The following is a 12137-nucleotide window of genomic DNA, read 5'->3' as shown; positions in this document are numbered from 1 at the left end:
AATGTTTAATGAAAACCATCAAGGGTGTTGACAGGGATGTCAGAAGCAGGCATTCTTAACCTAACTGTGGAATTATTGTAAGTTGTAAATCTTCTTATGGATCTTTCTGGAAGCCAGTTTGGCAATACATATTAAAAGTGCTTGCATTGAAATTTCTTAACCACCATCTCCAATTCTAGAATTCGTGTTGTCATGTCTGATGTAAGACCTGGAACTGAGATGGTCATCAAGGAGCAACAGGTGAGACCACAGGGAGAAGAAGAAGCCTGTACTTGTTATATCTCTGAGCTGCTGACCTGAGCACCCTGGGGCCCACTGTAACCATAGATTTAGTGTTTGGTGGGATGGGGAGGTTTTCTCATCACTTGTTTAGGGGTGTCTGAGATTATCTTGATTCTTGATGCTGAAGAACTAACACATTCTTGATGCTATAGAGCTCTGTCCTTTCCTTTTTAACTCTTCAGACTTATTTTCTACTTATCAGCAACTACCTCTGTAGTGATCAGGCTGCTTCCAAACCTGCCAACATCTCAGTTTTGGATTTCTTGACTCTAGAATTGTGAGAGAATAAATTTCTGTTGCAGTCACCTGTTTGTGGTACTTTGGACTACAGCCTTAGACACTATTAAAGGTAATCTCTCTAGAATCTCTCCCACTGTCCTAAAGGCATTCCTTGTTTTTCTGGTTGCATTAAATAGACTTGGAATACAGGCCATAAAGTATGGGTCAACAGAAATGGAGATTGATATGTATCATTGCAAACAAAAATACAGGCTCTGTGGTTAGATAAATCCAGTTCTAGTTTTATGCTTGGACAACTCTCTTGGGTCTCTGAGATCTGTAAAATGGAGTTAATAAAGATTATTAAGATGACCAAAAGAATATGTAGAAAGTGAATATATAGAAATGTGTAGAAATGAATATGTAGAAAGTGCTTGATATGTTACCTTATGTTTAGTAAGATTTAACAGACTCTAACACCTTCCCAACCTAATCCAGAAGAGGAGTTCTCATCTTTCCTGAATTAGATAGACATCAATGGTTTAGCCATAGCAAAATGTCTGTGAAATAGGCAAGTTTCATGACCTGATGGACTGGATGTGAGGATTCCATTTACAAGGAAAGCATGTGTTATTATTAACCAGTGGTGAGGTGTGTGGATTGGTGAGGAAAAGGAACAGATCATAGATCTTAGGGCATGAGAAAAGTGTGTGGAAGACAAACTGGAAGCAGTGGCCTTGCATCCACAGAAGGCAGAACCAGAATTTTCTTAGGATGAATTCAAGAGGAGAGGTCCCAGGTGCCCAGTTGAAAATCACCCTTCTTTGGGGAGAGGTTCCTTGAGACCATGACTGACTTGTTCACTGTTGCAGTCTCAGGGCACAAACTATATTAAGGGCTCAGAAATGACTCGTTAAGTGAAAAAATGACTAAATAATTTAAATTCTGTAAAAAATTATTAGATTCATATTATTTATGAAATGATCAATATATGGCTCCCCATAGATGATTAACAAACAAAAATCGGATATGACATTTTAAAAACTTGAATATGGAAGGCATTTGAAGAGTGATTCAGTGACCTGAGTAAGCCTCCAAGTCTGTGGTCCCTTGTGTTAGTGCAGAGTGGGGCTTACCACCACACTTGGTTGGGAAATAACTATTAGGAAATTAGTGCCTGGGGAATCTCAGAACTAGTTATCTTTGGTTGTTTAGAGTAATATGCAGCATGGGTTTTACTTAGAAATTTGTTGCTGTTTTTTTCTTTTATCATTTTCTGCTATGGCTTCTTAGAACAAATCACCATTTTGTTATATTCCTAGAGAAATAATCCATTACACATGAGCATTTATCATAAAATAAGAATGTCAAAGTTTATCTTTGGAACAAAATAAATGGTTGATTATTGTCTTTTGTCACTTATTGTGAAATACGTTATCTATGTGAAATCTTGGTGTGCATCCCACTCTCCAGTCTTCTTGATAATTAAAACAGGTGAGTAATCTCTGAGCTGGGTGTATTTCCTCTGTAGGAGATGATTTGCATGCTTGCATTTTAATACTCAAAGAAATCCTAGAAGCTAAACCTCAGAAGTTGTAGACTGCCTAGATAAACATCTGCTGTTTTAATAGTGTTTTGAACTGTGCACTACTCTTAGATAGCCTTTATTCTTTTCTTTCTTTTTTATAACAGAGTGGGTGGGGAAATGGGAAAGAATGATAAAGAGTCAGTCACCTAACCTGTCTCCCTCTTTCTGTTTCATCCACTACAGAGTGGGAATACCCACCCCACATATGGCTTCCCCATGCTGTTACTATGAGACACAGAGACAGGAGAGATTGAAAAGCATGTCAGCAATTCTCCAGCACTCCCCCAATGCAAGGAGTTACACAGAAGGCGGTTTACTCCATCTATCACTTAATCACTCTTCAAAGAGTTCAAGTTTTTAAAAATGATATATCTGCTTTCTGTTTGTTGATCACTACTGGGAACCATGTATTGATCATTTTATACATAATATAAATTTAATACATTTTCTAAATTTAAATTCATGTGACATTTCTTCTTTTAAACAGTGATAACTTAGCATTTAATATATATACCATGCCCTGGGAATATAATGATGCACATGAATTAGGCATAGTATCGGCCCTCTCAAAACTTAATTATTCTAGGAGAAATAGACACCAAAAGAAATCCACTTATGTAAATTTTTGACTGTTCCTTCTGTTTCTGTGAACGATATCATTGGTAATTTGATAGAAAATGCATTGAATCTATAAACTGCCTTTGGTAGTATGAACATTTTAACAATATTTATTTTCCCAATCCATGAACATGGAAGATCTTTTCATTTTTGTGTGTGTGTTTTCAGTTTCCTTCATTAGTGTTCTGTAATTTTCAATTCAGCAGATCATTACTTCTTTGGTTAAATCTATTCCTAGGCGTGTGTGCATGTATACACCTATATGTACACACACACACACACACACACACACACACACACACACACATATATATATATATATATATAATTTTTTAAGGGATCTCTTTAATTTTTTTAAGGGATCTCTTTATGTTGTCCAATCTGGCCTTTAACTATTGGGCTTATGTGATCCTTCTGCCTCAGCCTCCTAGTATTTAGGACTATATGTGTGCACACAACCATGCCTGACTTATTCCTGAGCATTTTATTTTATTTTTGTTGCTCTTATGAACAGTATTGCTTTTGGGATTATTTTTCTTAAAAAGTTTGTTATTAGTACATAAAAATGCTACTGAATTTTATATTCTGAAACTCTGTTGAATTCATTTTTCAGTTCTAGTTGTCTTTTCTACATATATAAACATGTTGTTTTCAAACAGAGATAATTTGACTTCTTCTCTTCTGATTTACACTCCTTTTTTCTTTCTCTTGAAAGAAAAAGTCATGGTCTCAAGGAACCTCTCCCCAAAGAAGGGTGATTTTCAACTGGGCACCTGTTTCTTTCTTCCCAGCCAAAATGGCAATTATTTAAAAAAACAAAAATTAACAAATACTGGCAAGGCTGAAGAATAAAGGGAACTCTTTTTTAATATATTTTATTTTTTAGTTGTAGTTGGACATAATATCTTTATTTTATTTATTTTTATGTGGTGCTAAGGATCCAACCCAGGGTCTCACAGGTGCTAGATGTGCACTCTACTACTGAGCCACATCCCATCCCTAAAGGGAACTCTTATACATTGTAAAAATGTAAATTAGTGCAGTCATTATGGAGAAAAGTATAAAAATTCTTTAAAAAACTAAAAATAGATAGTCTGTATGATCCAGAAACCACACTTTTCTGTATATACCTAAAGAAAATGAATTTGGCACACCCAGGAGATACCTGCATTCCCATGTTTACCATGGCACTATATTTACAATACTAGGATATGATATCAAACTATGTCCATCCACTATTAGATAAAGAAAATATGGTATATATGCATAATGAAATATTATTCAGCCATAAAAGAGAATGAAACTCTGTAATTTGTTGCAAAAATGAACGAAACTTAAGGACATTAAGTGAAATAAGTCAAATACAGGAAGACAAGTTCTTCATGTTCTTTCTCATATGTGGAAGCTAAATAGGTTGGTCTCAAAGTAGAAAAGAGTAGAATAGCAATTTCTGAAAGTCAGAAAGGGTAGAGGAGAGGGGAGATTCAGGTAGGTTGGATAATACAGTTAGGACAAATAAATTTCTGTGTTCTGCAGCATGGTAGGGGACCAGCTCGCTACAGTTCATAATAACATATTTATTTTTATGAAGAACTGGAAGATAGGAGCACAAAGCCTCCAACCATAAAGAAGTGATAAGGAGGCGGAAACGCTGACCATGCTGAGCTGATCAGCACACATGGCATACAGGTATTGAAATATCACACTACACCCCATTAATATGTATACAATTATGTATTAATTGGGTTGGGGGAGAGATGTAGATTGCAATGATCACTGTGGTCTGGGAAGGCTGGAGGAAGACAGCAGGCATGGATGAAGGAGCTGAGGAAGCATATTCCAGGCAGAGCTCAGCAAGGGCAAAGGCCTGGGGGCTGGAAATAGAAACCAATGTGCCCAGAGGATAGTGGGTAAAGGGGAGACCGAGTCTGAGGAGTCTGGATAAGATCAGGCCAAATATCCAAGTGGAAATGAAGATCAGCCCTGAGACACATATCCTAGATGGAACACTCTTGTCCTTCCCTGGGGAAGGGCTGGGTGATGGCCCCAGATTCCCTTCTCTGTGTGGGTGAGGGCTGGTGAAAGCCTAAGCAACCTGCCCATTCTTGCTCACAGATCACCTTTCTCTGTACCCAAGGTAGGAGACCTGTTGATCAGGGTAGGACTTGGTCTGGGGAGCAAGGCAGGAAGGATTGCATTGATCAAAACCTGTCACATTTCCAGCAAAACAGGCCGGAAAAGTGGGTGTTTGGGTACATTGTACCCAGAACTCACCAGGGTTCTATCAGAGAGAAAAGAATATAAAACCTATACTCCAGACAAAAATGTTTTCCATAGGTTGAGAGTCTTTCCAGCTTTCTCTTTCATGTCTGCAAAGGGTAGGCATATAAGTCAAAGCTGGGGGATGATTTGAGAAATTAGCCAAAAGCCATTTCTCTTTATCTTGCTTTCTGTTCAGGGAACCCCTTCCTCACAGTACAGCAAAACTCTGATGATCCATCATCCCTCCTAAGGAACAGTTTGCAATGAGAAAAATATTGCCACACATTTTTGCAGTAGCACTAAGAAAATCTTACAAGTTTGTCCCGGTTGGCCACTATGACTCAGAACACTAAGCCAAAGAACCAGCTACCTTCTCAATTTATTATATAAAAGAAATATTTTCTTACCTTCCCTCACCTGCAAATATTCACCTTAGAAACTAAATTTGAAACCTTATAAAATCCAAAATTATGCACACCTTTGTATTTCAAGAACTAAGTTTCAAATTAATGTTTTAACTCAACAAACATTGAGTGAGCATCCATGATTCCCCAGGTCCCTAAGGGATGAACTAGACCAACAAGGCCCCTGGAGTTTGTGTCCTGGAGAGAGAAGTGGACAAAATCAATCAATCAAACAAACAACAATAAAAGAGACAGAATGGGAAATTGTACTCTATGTATAATATATCAAAATACATTCTACTGTCGTGCATTCAAAAAAGAATAAATAAAAAAATTAAAAATAAAAGGTGAAGATCTAATGAGGAACTGAAAAAAAAAAAAGAAGAAGAAGAAAGGACGAAACACAGAGGCAGGAGAACAGGAAAGTCAGGAGCTGGACTGGGGGCCAGACTTCTGGGATTGAATATCAGTGGCTTCTTGGTTGTATGACTTAGGGTAAATTATTTGCTTCTCTGTGCTTCAGTTTTCCTAACCATAAAATACTGAGGATAACTATTTATTTCATGGGAGTTGGGTGGTGTGGGGGGTGGGGGGGCACAATAAAACTGCTTTCTGGTTCTTAATGAACACAGCCCCATTCACGGGCCCAGAAACTAGGATGTAGGCAGGATTGAAAGGATAAAAAATGAGGGTGACAAATTTGTACCTATCTTACTTGAGGACTATGCATATTATGTAATTAATTTATTTAATTATTTAATTTACATAAAGTACACAGAATTGTGACCGGTATGTAGAAAATGCTCAATAAATATTAGCTATTATCCCATTTTAAGTTTTGAGTTTTTACCTGATGTTTACACAGTGCTATCTATACAAGGTCTCCAAAGATACCAAGGAATCCCCAAGGCCAATTTTATCAAGCAGAACCACAGCTCACAGTTGAATATTTTCGCTTGTGCGTAAGAATCTCATGAAAATAAAGAGATCAGAGTGGAACCGAGGAAGAGGATTGAGGAGGAGGTAGGAGGGATGGGAAAAGGGAGGAGTGGTAGAATGAAATTGACCCAAGCATTCCGTGGACATAAGTGAATATACCACAGTGAATTCCACCTTTATATATCATGCACTAATTTATAAATAAATAAATAAAAGACCAGTAGAGTAGAGGAAAGGAAATGGGGGAGGGATGATAGAGGGGAGGGAAAGGGGAAGTGCTGGGAACTGAATTGGAGCAAATTATATTCCACTCTTGTATAATTATGTCAATATTATTTTTAACTATAATGCACTAAAATAAAATATTCATCTCTAATAAAACATTTGTATAAAAAGAAAAGAAAAAGAAAATTTCCTCTTTCATACACCTGCTCAGAAGAATTCTTGTCAAATTTGCACAGGAATTTCACCCAGGGCCTGAAAGGCATGAAGATTTGGTAATAAAGTATAGTAAGGTCAAGGCCACAGTTCCTAAAGGAAAACCCTAACAGATGGAAGTGTATCCTGCCCTGTCACTCATCATCCTTCTGTCCCCTTCATTTCAACACCCAGGACTGGCTATTACATCAGCATTTTCAATGATGTAAAAAGGGAAAACACAGACCTGAGCTTTCATGGAAAGTCTTCTAACTCTCACAACCAGAATCCGTATCTTTAAAAAAAAAAATAAGAAAGAAAGTTATGATTTTTAGATCTTTAACTTTTCCTTAAGTATTTCAAAACCCAACCTTTTGAAAAGTATCTTTTCTGAGGAATGATATTTCCTGGCACCACATAATCTTTGTCAAGTGACTCAGTGTGATTTTTTTTTTAATATCAAGTCGCCCCAACTTACAGAGAAAAAGTGGGCCCTTGGTATCAGTTTGATGTCAGGGGTTTTCCCTGTTTGAAAGGAGCTTTAAATAGGAGTAGATTGGAAGGTGTCTGCAAGCTGAGCTCCAGTTCCCAGTCAAGATGCTTCTGGGCACCATCCTCGCCTCCACCCTGCTCTTGTGCTCTGTGGCCAGCCAGAGGTGTTCCACCTCGGCAGGAATCAGGGATGTTGACTTCCTCCTCCAGAAGCTGAAGGTAGGCTGCTGGGCTGCAGGGATCCTGTGGGAAAGACTGAGGCAGACATGGCGGTAGGTCCCTCCAGGAGATGAAAAACACACCATTCACTGTGGCTTATCATATCCTTATCCACTCTAGGAAGACTCAACCTCGAAATGTAGCTGCAGCGCCAATGTGAGTGAACGCTCTTTTGAGAACTTTCTAAAGTAATTTCAGTGTTTGTATCTGGAATCTTCACTCAGAAATTTCTCTTTTTCAGGTAACCAGTTGTTTGTGTCTGCCCATCCCTTCTGTAAGTATGGGGCAGGGTGCGGGGTAGATAATCTTGATTCTGGGTTTTTAAACTTTGAAGTAAAAATAAATAGCTATATTTGATATTTTAAATTAGAAATTGTTCCTTAATGGCAAAAACCCTGACATTAATACAGATTAATATTCCCTCTTACAACCAAGCTTTTGAAACTATACACTATATACATTTCTTTGTACTTTATTTTATGGCCCTTGAGAAATTTGAATGCTTTTCAGTATTTAAAAATATATATATTGACTATCTTTTTAGATGATTGGCCATGTGCCCAATGAAATCAAACTGGAACTAAGAATATAATGAATCACGTATAGGTCGGGTCATACTGTTTTCTAATCCACCTGCTGATAACTATAGGGTTATGGAACAATGTAAGCAAAATGCTCACTCTATCTTTTATCTGGCATTACCTGTCTTCTACGTCTCCTCCCTCCTTTCTTCTTTCCCTCCCTCTTTCCCTTCTCCCTCTGCCTCCCTCCTTGTTCCCAAAAGTCTCCCTAACTGATTTAGGTGGCTGTCCCATGGTTTGAACCACCCCCTAGGAGAACAGCATGTCTGAGGTGGTGGGTGGCAGGGCTGCCAGGGGCTTCCAGAGAGAAGCTCCCCACTTTGGCAGGGAGGGAAGGGGAAGGAATGTTCTGATTCCTAATTCCAGCCCTTGGTAGGGTGAGGGGACTGACCCCAGGAGACAGTGCTTTCTCCCTCCTTCTCTCTCTCTCTTTCTCTCTCTCTCAAGCTGGGCTGGAAGAACCTAAGCTTTTCATCCCAGAAGAAGTCAAAATCACATGCTTCGTGAGCTATCCATTATTTGAGAAGAAGCAAAGCAGAGCTATGCATAAAAAGCACAGCCCTGTCCAGCCCTCTGTGCAGGACTTTAGCCCTGATTCATTGCCACATCCCATTGGCTGGTGTGAAAAGGCTTTTCCTTTTTCCATTCTTTCAAACTCACTGGGGCTAGACTTGAAGCGAGGGACATCAGTGGAAAAAAGTAGAACTACTTGTTTGCCAGCGCTTACTGGCCCCATGTTTCCTAGATGGAACATGCTGGAAATCTTGGCTATATCTTGAAATATTGAAGATTGTTTCCTAGACTGACAAGGGCCCTATCAAAAAATAGTGCTAACTCGGGTTACACTGGTTAAGTTAAAATACTCTCTAAAAACCATTCTCTTTGTGATTCCTTCTCAAAATTGTCCTGGGAGCATTTCTTTTCACAAATCCGTATTATTTGCCAGGACAACTGCAGCACACCGTGCTTCCAGGAGGGGCTGTCCCAGATGACCAATGCCACACAGAAAACAAAATTCTCGCAGGTTTTCCTTCGGGTGAAAAGATCGGTTGCCATCCTAAAGAACAACAAGTGTCCAGTGAGTTTATGTGAATGGGATTTTTATGTGAATGTTAATGCTAGCTCTGATTGAATGAGAAAGGATGATCAAGTTAGAATTGTAGCTCAAGGTTGACAAAGGGAGATCTATGAAATTCAATCAGAAACAATAGAATCAAAATGAGATCTGCCCCAGATAGTTCATTGTTGCCTAGTTTAAAAAAAAAAGAAACGCTGACACCAACATGGCCATTTTCTTCTCCCTGCTTATTGGATAATGAAAGAATCCATCCTGATTGTAATTAGAAGCTACAATCGGGAGAATCAGGGCTGTAGCCCACGCAATCCTAAATTATCTTAAACATTCCATTTGCTAACCAAATGGCTGTGGTGGCCTATAAGTTAAAGGAGAATTCTTAATTGGTTAAAAAACATTTTTAAAGGAAAACACACCCAGATCACCACCTGCCTTCAATGCCTACCAATACATTCTTCAGCATAAGTCCTAGTTGCTGGGGTGGGCGCTGCCGGACCTCCCTGCCTTCCTTTATATTCACATTTGCCGGAGAGCACAGAGGCCTGAAAGCCCAGAGCTCCGTTTAGTTGTATGTGTTTCTAATCTAGTTCCAAGTGCTTAATATGTACTCTTTTACTGAGTACCTGCCTTAGGACAATTGTTAGGTTTATCACCCTCTCTTGAAGAGAGGAGGAAACTAAAGCTTAGGAAAGTTAACTAAGTTGCCTGATGCTATCTATTTACTAAGTAGCAGAGTTGAGATTTGAACTTGGGTCTATGTGACCTCCCCAAAGTCTGACTTTTAGTTAGTATGTTATAAAATGACCTTGGAAGGACAATTGAAATGGTTAATGATGCATTTTAGCCCTCAAAAAATTCCAGGAAAAGGTTCTTTCTAACTGGGGGGATTTACTGGCCCCATGTATGTTTGAAAAGACCCCTGAAGTCCTAGCCCAGAGCCAGGCACATCCAATGTGTTCATGAAATGCTAGCCAGCCTGGACCTCCCCGCCTATTTGCTCCAGATCTTGAGCCCCTTCCTGCTGTCCTTTCTCAGGCTCTGGGCAGGTGGTCTCGGGGCTCCTTGGTTCCACGTTGCTGAGTTACTCTTTCCTTGTCCACTTCTATCTGCAGTTTTTTTCCTGTGAACAGCCATGCAACCAAACCACACCAGGCAACATGGAGACATTTCTGAGGAGTCTCCTGGAAACATTCCAGAAAGAGAAGATGACAGGGGTGAAAAGCCAACTGTGAAAATGAAATATTATTTATTCTATTTATGGAATTTTAATACTTTCTCTTTACATTGTTGCAAATTAAAAATCAAGTAAGCTACTCTAAATCAAAATCAGTTGTGGTCATTTGTTTAAAATTTTGTCTTTATTTTGCAATAAATATTATGGGGAAAGAACACAAGCTAGTCATGGAGTGCTTGTTCATTGCTTATTCATTCCTTGCTGCCTGGACTTTGTCAGGGGGTAGAATGGGTCAAAGAACCCATAATGAAAAGATGCATGATTCTGAACATAGACTTGGAGACTCTTGAACCATGACCAGGACTGAAGGGTACAGTTATTTTTTTAAATTATACTTTTTAAATTTGTTCTAATTAGTTATAGATGACAGTAGAATGCATTTTGACACATCATACATAAATGAAAGATAACTTCTCATTCGTCTGGTTGTACATGATGTAGGGTTATACAGGTCACGTAATTATATATGCACATTGGGCAATAATGTCCGATTCATTCTACTATCATTCCTATCCCCATTTCCCCTCCTCTCCCTTTATTCCCCTCTGTCTAGTCCAAAATACCTCTATTCTTCCCCACACTTATTGTGAATTAGCACTGCATATTAGAGAAAACATTCAGCCTTTGGTTTTATGGGATTGGCTTATTTCGCTTAGCATAATATTCCCCAGTTCCATCCATTTACCAGCAAATTCCATAATTTAATTCTTCTTTAAGGCTGAGTAATATTCCATTATGTATATATACCACAGTTTCTTTATCTATTCATCCATTGAAGGACACCTAAGTTGGTTCCATAGTTTAGCTATTGTGAATTGAGCTGCTATAAACATTGATGTGGCTGTGTCACTCTCGTATGCTGATTTTAAGTCCTTGGGGTATAAACCTTGGGGTATAAACCTAACTATGACTGGGTCATATGGTAGTTCTATTCCAAGTTTTCTTAGTTCTGTTCCAAGTTTTCTGCTTTCCATAGTGATTGCACCAATTTTCAGTCCTACCAGCAATACATGAGTGTACCCTACATCCTTGCCAACATTTATTGTTGCTTGTATTCTTTTTAAAATTTTTTTTTAGTTGTAGATGGACACAATAACATTGTTTTGTTTATTTATTTTTATGTGGTGCTGAGGATTGAACTTAGTGCCTCACACGTGCTAGGCAAGTGCTCTACCACTGAGCTACAACCCCAGCCCTCGCTTGTGTCCTTGATGGTTGCCATTCTGACTGGAGTGAGATGAAGTCACAGTGTACATTTGATTTGCATTTCCCTAATTGCTAGAGATGTTGAACATTTTTTCATATATTTGTTGATCAACTGTATTTCCCCTTCTGTGAAGTGTCTGTTCAGTTTCTTTGCCCATTTATTGATTAGGTTATTATTTATTTTTTAATTTTTTGGTGGTAAGTTTTTTGAGTTCTTTATATATCCTGGAGATTAATGCTCTGAGGTGCGTGTGGTCAAGATTTTTTTCTGCAGGACAATGTGGGGGCAGTCTGAGGGTTGCTACTAGGGAAAGTTTAAGCGCTTGCCTTCCGGGAGGCACAGGGCACTGCCCAGAGTCTCTGTTCCTCAAAGGGGAGAAGGCCTCCATTTGGTGAGTTCAAGACAGTAGAATGAATGGGACATAACTTTCCTATATTCATATATGAATATACCACCCGTGTAGCTCCGCATCATGCACAACCACAAGAATGGGAAGTTATACTCCATGTATGTGTGATATGTCAAAATTCATTCTACCATCATGTATAGATAAAGAGAAAAAATAAATTTTAAAAATTGAATATATATATTACACATTAT

General features: G+C 38.6%; 1 protein-coding gene across 1 annotated transcript; it reads left to right on the top strand.

Annotated features, from left to right (window-relative positions):
- Window positions 1-7326: 7326 nt before the first annotated feature.
- Window positions 7327-10328, top strand: Il9 (interleukin 9). Its single transcript, XM_027940999.1, has 5 exons — window positions 7327-7440; window positions 7561-7596; window positions 7682-7714; window positions 8968-9099; window positions 10209-10328. The coding sequence occupies exons 1-5, from the start codon at window positions 7327-7329 to the stop codon at window positions 10326-10328; spliced, it is 435 nt and encodes a 144-aa protein (XP_027796800.1).
- Window positions 10329-12137: the final 1809 nt, after the last annotated feature.

The sequence above is a fragment of the Marmota flaviventris genome, chromosome 5, assembly GCF_047511675.1.
Source record: "Marmota flaviventris isolate mMarFla1 chromosome 5, mMarFla1.hap1, whole genome shotgun sequence".
Lineage (NCBI taxonomy): Eukaryota > Metazoa > Chordata > Mammalia > Rodentia > Sciuridae > Marmota > Marmota flaviventris.
Note: the sequence above shows the minus strand (reverse complement) of the source record. Positions and strands in the feature narration are given on the sequence as shown.

Bases quoted from the DNA above. Each gene is read 5' to 3' on its own strand.
- Il9 (XM_027940999.1), top strand. From the start codon at position 7,327: ATGCTTCTGGGCACCATCCTCGCCTCCACCCTGCTCTTGTGCTCTGTG. The intron at 7,715-8,967 runs GTAAGTATGGGG...ATTATTTGCCAG, and splicing joins TGTGTCTGCCCATCCCTTCT to GACAACTGCAGCACACCGTG. The intron at 9,100-10,208 runs GTGAGTTTATGT...TTCTATCTGCAG, and splicing joins TAAAGAACAACAAGTGTCCA to TTTTTTTCCTGTGAACAGCC.